Source organism: Euwallacea fornicatus, chromosome 17 (genome assembly GCF_040115645.1).
Source record: "Euwallacea fornicatus isolate EFF26 chromosome 17, ASM4011564v1, whole genome shotgun sequence".
In the NCBI taxonomy this organism is placed as follows: Eukaryota; Metazoa; Arthropoda; class Insecta; order Coleoptera; family Curculionidae; genus Euwallacea; species Euwallacea fornicatus.
Window position 1 is genome coordinate 802,720 of NC_089557.1, and position 6,312 is coordinate 809,031.

The 6,312-nt window shown below is 42.5% G+C and overlaps 1 protein-coding gene across 9 annotated transcripts in view; it reads left to right on the forward strand.

Annotated features, from left to right (window-relative positions):
• LOC136344709 (serine/threonine-protein phosphatase 4 regulatory subunit 1-like) overlaps positions 1-6,312 on the forward strand; it is a 44,766-nt gene extending 38,454 nt beyond the window's left edge. For 7 of the 9 annotated variants that reach the window (XM_066292408.1, XM_066292407.1, XM_066292409.1 and 4 more), the window contains 10 exons: positions 90-388; positions 1,351-1,521; positions 2,020-2,303; positions 2,360-2,630; positions 2,725-2,850; positions 3,867-4,062; positions 4,417-4,790; positions 4,845-5,108; positions 5,450-5,720; positions 5,782-6,312. In XM_066292408.1, coding sequence (XP_066148505.1) covers positions 90-388; positions 1,351-1,521; positions 2,020-2,303; positions 2,360-2,630; positions 2,725-2,850; positions 3,867-4,062; positions 4,417-4,790; positions 4,845-5,108; positions 5,450-5,720; positions 5,782-5,897 — 2,372 coding nt within the window. In that variant the 3' untranslated portion in view covers positions 5,898-6,312. The remainder of the gene's footprint in view (positions 1-89; positions 389-1,350; positions 1,522-2,019; positions 2,304-2,359; positions 2,631-2,724; positions 2,851-3,866; positions 4,063-4,416; positions 4,791-4,844; positions 5,109-5,449; positions 5,721-5,781) is intronic. The other 2 variants (XM_066292411.1, XM_066292412.1) reach the window with 2 other exon arrangements.

Here is a 6,312-nt window from a genome sequence, read left to right on the forward strand (position 1 = left end):
CATGTGCTTAGAACGTTCTCACCAACAATCAAACCCCATCAGAGCAGAATTCTTCGCTCAACCTAGCTACATCTAACCTCATTTTACAGATGCCCCGCTCAAGAGCGAGCTTTTGAAAGTCATCCCAGACATTGCTGCTCAGGCCATCGAAAACTCGCAGCGGGTGGAGGCGCTCAAAGACGTGTTAGGAGAGTACTTGCTGCCCTTGGTGTTGAGAAATTTGGGATGTTCCGACACCGGTTACCACAAGATAGCGCAGGCCACGCTGGTGCAGCTGCTGCAACGGGGCTATGTCACCAGGGTCCAGGCTGAGATCAAAATTTGTCCATCGATTCTGGCTCTAACCAGCATGGAAAATCAGATGGATGTCAATACGAGTGCTGTTTCGGTGAGTTATGTTTCACTCTGACATTTCGCGCCGTTCCATTAGAGCGAAGAGAGCAAAGGAAATTGACAGCTGTTTGCCATGCTTTTCCATTCTCTATTCCTTATGTCAAAATTTAAAAACCCCCACGCCTTCACCAAATCATCGCAGTTTCTCCTTGAAAGACATGGGTAGTGAGATGTTCTAGATTTTTTTTGTCTCACTACCTTGTCTTTCATGTAGAGGCAGCTTCATCCACTGAACTTCCAAGAATTCGAGCCAGAATTTGCCGTTGCCCATTAGAGTTGGACGTTTTAGATGTTTGAATTCTATCACAGCCAGCTTTGATGAGCAACGTTGAATTTGCCCCATCGCAGCTCATTATGCCTGTGCCCTAAGATCGTCAATTTGGCTGTGAATTCTTGTTTTTAAAATGATATCACAGCCACTTTGATGAGTTAGGTTGCAGATTTATCGTCCACCTCGAGAGGAAGAGAGATCAGAAAGGAGGTTACGTCCGGAAAGCGTCAATCTGACTGTGTACCGAAGGTTCGATGGTATCACAGCCATTTTGACGAGTTCTGTGCCCGACCTTGTCAACGCCGTTTCACGGGGAGCAATTGACCGCTTGTAGATAGATGCATGTGCCGCTCATCAAATGGTTGTGAAATGTTGCTTCGAAAATCATATCACAGCCAGCTTTGATGAGCGATGCAACATTTAATTCTCCAGGAATTCTATCTTTATTTGACTTAAGTGTTTCCACGTTAACGTGAGCTATATCCGAGTGAGAGAGGAAATGTATTCTCGCGCTGATCAATTGGTTGTGAAATGGACTTTTGGACGCATATCACAGCCAGCTTTGATGAGCGTGAGCGTCCATTAAACGCTTCAAAATTCTCAAAAAGTATGTGAGTTTGGTAATTTGTAACTGAGTTGGATCGAGGGTTGCCGGGTGTTAATTTAATCTTTTTGTCTGCTTTCAGTTGATGAGCAAGTTAGCCCCGTTGCTGGGAAAAGACATAACCGAGCGCATACTGCTGAAGAGGTTCACTGAGTTATGCTCAAGCTCCTTATTTTACGTCCGGAAACAGGCGGCTTCCCATTGTGGATACTTTTGCACCATCATAGGGAAGGAAGAATTCGAGAAGACCTTGGTGAGTATTTTCGATTTTCCCTAGCGACCGCGTCCAATCTCGTGGAGATAAGGCCTGGTTTTTTGGGCCGGTGTCTGTTGAGTTGTTGCTATGTTTTGCGTTCTTAATCGGCAAAATTCAATCGAACATTCTTGAGATAACTTTTTCATGGCTTTGGCGTAGAATACTTCTTTAAGTACAAGAATTAAACAGCCCGATTTGGAGTTTTTAACGTGAAAATTCTGATAAAGTGCCTTTTTTGGTACTTCGCTAAACTCTTAGTGGGAATTCCTGAGTAAATGCGGTCAGATTTAAATTTGTGCTGCCACATTGCAATGAATGTATTAAAATTCGCAGTTTGTTTGCCGGATTCCTCATGTTTCGATGATGAGTTTTGACGACGGTCTTCTGATTACTTAACTGAAGTTACCTCCACGTCTTTCTGACCGAAGACTTACCAATAATGACGTCACATTTACCTCTGTAACAACCTCTAAATGTGTTCATTTTACATTCCAGCTGCCCTGTTTTCTGGCCCAGTGTCAGGACGAAATCTGGGGTGTGAGGAAGTCATGCGCGGAAGTGATAATGTTCTTGTCGAGCGTCTGCCCGGCAGAGCTGCGCAGGACCCTGTTAGCGGACGCTGTTGCGAAACTGCTTCACGATGAATGTCGATGGGTCAGAATGGCTGCCTTCCAGACTTTGGGAGGATTCATCGCGACCTTCGCCGAACCACCGTTGACCAGTATCGATCTTAATGCCAACGGCGATTTGGTGTTGGTGAACAAGGACGGAAATGAATTGTAAGTCGCTTGTCGCGCCAGAAGAAATTCGGATAATGATAACGTTCCCTTTGCAGTCGTTCGGCGGGAATTGAAGGTGTTTCCAGTTCGGGAAGTTTGTCGGCGAAGGAGCTCTACACTCTGTTCGAGAAAGGTCCGCACCTGAACGAAGCTAGTACCGAAGGGACTGACCTCAGGAACCTGGATCTTTACTACATGTTTAATGATGATAACAGTGAAAGTAACGTGGGGAGTTGCGTGGAAGTCGAAACTACTCCGCTTTCGGGGGTCGAAGTCGACAAAAATGAGGTGAAAACCGGTTCGAGTTCGAACGCAGATCCAGTGAAGGTAACAACAATTAATAGTTTTAATGCTGTTCATTTTTTTGGTCTCCGTAACACGTTTGCATGTTAAAAATGTCGATGTTCATTCAATATCGCAGCACGAAGATGACTTGCTTTCATATAACGAGTATTACTATTGGCACTTAAGTCCACCCGAAGTCGACGTCCGGGATCTTCTGGATGACGCTGATGGTTCGTTGGACGATTCCGTAGAAGACCTTGTGGTGAGTATTGATTTCCCCGGAAAATTCACCTTTTGATTGACCCTCTACCTAAAATGGCAATATGACGTTATTCACTCGCCAAAGTTACACGACTAGTAAGCTGACAGTAACACCAGAACACCCACGTGAGACAGAGACACTGGGTGCTTAGCAAAGACATTTTCAAAATTACTTTTTGACCGTTTTGAAGGGCTTTGCTAAACCCACAAAATTTTCACCACGTAGACTTGTGAAAATGACAATATGGCGCTATTCTTTTATCGAAACCACACGTCAGTAGATTTTGACATACACCCAGGTGTGGAAAAGATACTGGCTGGATGTCAGCAGTGCCTTCGTCAAGACTATTTTTTGGTCAAGCCTGAGGATTTTATTAAATACACGAAACACCTGCACTGGCCGGTGCCATGCGACACTTTTCACGTAAAAGCCCGAATTTTTCAGTAAGTAGAGTGGCTTTTTTGCTTTTTTTCCTGTTCACAGCATGGTTTTTCTTAATTTCGTGGAGAGTAATGTGTCGTGACTATTGCAATGGAAAGTGATAGATAATTTAATTACCGCCGAGTAAGAATAGAAATTTCTTTATATATTTGTTGACCCACGTAACAAATTTCGCTTTTGGCTTTATATCGCTTTGCGTCATTTCCTGCGTAAAACGTTATCGTTTCTTGCACCAGTTTAATTCGTTCGATTGTAACTTGTTTACGTTTACATGGAATTCCTCAAATCGAGAGTTTACACGCACTACGACAGAAAAGGCAGCAAGGCGCCGTTCTTTTGTTTCAAAAACAATTGAGCGTTTTCGACTTACGGGTTCGCAGTGTTAGACTTGAATCGATCGCACTCAGCGCTCTCAGTATTACCGACCACGTGATTGAAGCCTACACCTACCACGTCAGAGTAAAGACCAGTAAGTCGAGAACGTTGCTAGTACCTAAACTGCCAAGTTTTTAACTCCCTGTTGCCATGTTGTGCGATTTATCTTTGAGGAGTAATATCGACGTTTTTCGTTACAGACGAACCACCTAGAAGAAATGTACGCAGGGATAAAATTGGATTCCCCTAAAGGAGACATCGATGAAACTCAGCCAATTATTGAAATTTCCAGTGATAACAAGGGTGATAATTTAGATTTAAAAAGTGAGTTTTCCCGCACCCCAAAACCGCTCTACAGGATTGTGGAAATTTTCCCGCCGTTGCGATTTCCAAAATGTTAGAAGGTTGGTTCTCATTCTCATTGAGGAGAGTTGCTGTGCCGGCGCACAAAGTCTAGATTAGTTTGAAATTGCCTGCCTCTATCATGCGAAGCGCCATCACAAGGTATATTAGTAGTTGTTCCCACTATTTCCTAAAATAACCGACCTTCTAATTGTCAACTTTGTCCAATGACGAGCATGGAAATTTCCACACCACCCTGTATGTCAACAATAATGATGATTATAACATATACAAAACGATTAATCGTGAAGAGAATTTTGTATAAGGCAGACTATGAAATTGTCGCGACGCCATTAACCCTGCAGTATATTTTGACCGATTGCTACAAAGTTATTCATTATTTTCCAGGTAGCAGTATAGACATTAGCGCTAATATAACCGACGCTACAAAAGTGACGGAACCGCCTCAAAAAATTGTCCCTCACTGCCTAGTGGAAGATTTCGTGTGGATGGCGCGTGGAAACAACAGCACTAACAGTGACATGTTCCCTGATATGTCGCACCACTGCGCTTATGCTTTGCCCGCCGTGGTGCTCACCTTGGGCCGGGACAACTGGCATTTACTCAGAGATGCAATGAACATATTGGCGAAACACACGTCATATAAAATAAGGCGAATAGTCGCCAGCAGTTTACACGAAGTGGCTGTGATTTTGGGACCTGAACTAGCTAGCACCGACTTATCTCCTCTGTTTGAAGAGTTTTTAAAAGATTTAGATGAAGTAATTTCGCCTCGTTGGCGTCGTTTTGTATGTCTAACGCGGGCTCTTCCGTAGGTTCGAATTGGGGTCCTAAACAATCTGTTCCTCTTCATGCAACTAATTAACGTGGAGAAGCGAACTGTGTTCTTGCCAAAGCTGGACGAGTTTCTGCGAGTGGACAACGTGTGCAATTGGCGCTTCCAGGAGCAATTAGCCGAACAGTTGACACAGTGTGTTCAGCTATTTAGGCCCGCGGATGTAGTCAAGTATATCGGTTTTTACGCTCAAGCTTTGATGTTCTACAATGTGGCGGCAGTTCGACAAGCATCATTACTTCTAGTAAGTTTGAAGTGACTTTTTACCCTAATGGTAGTCACAGGGGCCTTACGAACGATTCGATTGATGACGAAGTAGCTCTGACGTTTTTGTCTTAGCTCTTCAACAGAAATAAAAGCATGAAATGTTGAAAGAAATAGAAGAAGAATTTGTTGAAAAAATGGCACTTCGTTGCATTTTGAGGAGTCTTAGAATTCCTACAATGATGATAGTTTACGACGGTCTTCTGACAACACACTTGAAGAAATCGTTCAACGTACTTCTGATTGCATACTTCAATGCTCACTGCACTGCGATGATGAGCGAGCTCACGGAAAACAAGCTTATAGTTGTATTATTTTCAGGTTACCGAAATAGTGAAACACATCTCCAAAGACCACGGACTGACCTCCAGTTACCTCTCTGAAATAGCGGAACGCTTTGCTCATTCGAAAAAGTGGAAACCTCGCCAAACTTTTGCCATCCTTTGCGCGGAAATACTCAAAAAAGAGGCCATGGAACCGGAGGAGTTCGGTATCGTTATGCTACCCCATCTGTTGGATTTGAGTTGGGATCCTGTGCCTAATATTCGGCTGGTTGTTGCCGATTGCGTCGTGAATTGTGTTGTTAAGACAAGTCAGTTTAACTTTGCAGTGCAAAAAATTAAGAATTGTTTACAATTGAATTTCTCTTTTAGGATACTTTGTAGAGCCAGAAAACGAGCATGTGGAGTCACTGAACAACGTGTTACGAAGATTGCAAGCGGATAAAGACCGGGACGTCCGTATGTTCGCCGAATGTCCTACATTTTAGTATTTCCTAAATGATACATACACTATTTTTTACATACATCATCTTATCGTTTCACACCTTTGGTTCCTATCCTAAAAGGTTATTTTAAATTTGTATCAATTTTCTCTCAGGATAAGGTAGGAAAATAATGTTTTATTAAAATTTTTTCGCCTCAAACACGCTATTCACGAATAGCTTGACGGAACATTAACTAAGAAAACTCAAAAACTGCGTGGTTATATTTAACAGGTCCGGAATAAAAAAAAAGCTGTGGTTCAATAGTTTATTTGAATTACATGTAAATCGTTTGTTTGTAGCCGCGTCATATTTAAAAGCGATAGGTATATTTGTTTGTCTTGTTGATCTATTTGATTGAAATATATTATAATTTGTAAAAATGTAATTATGAATTTGAATAAACTGTCTACTTTTATTA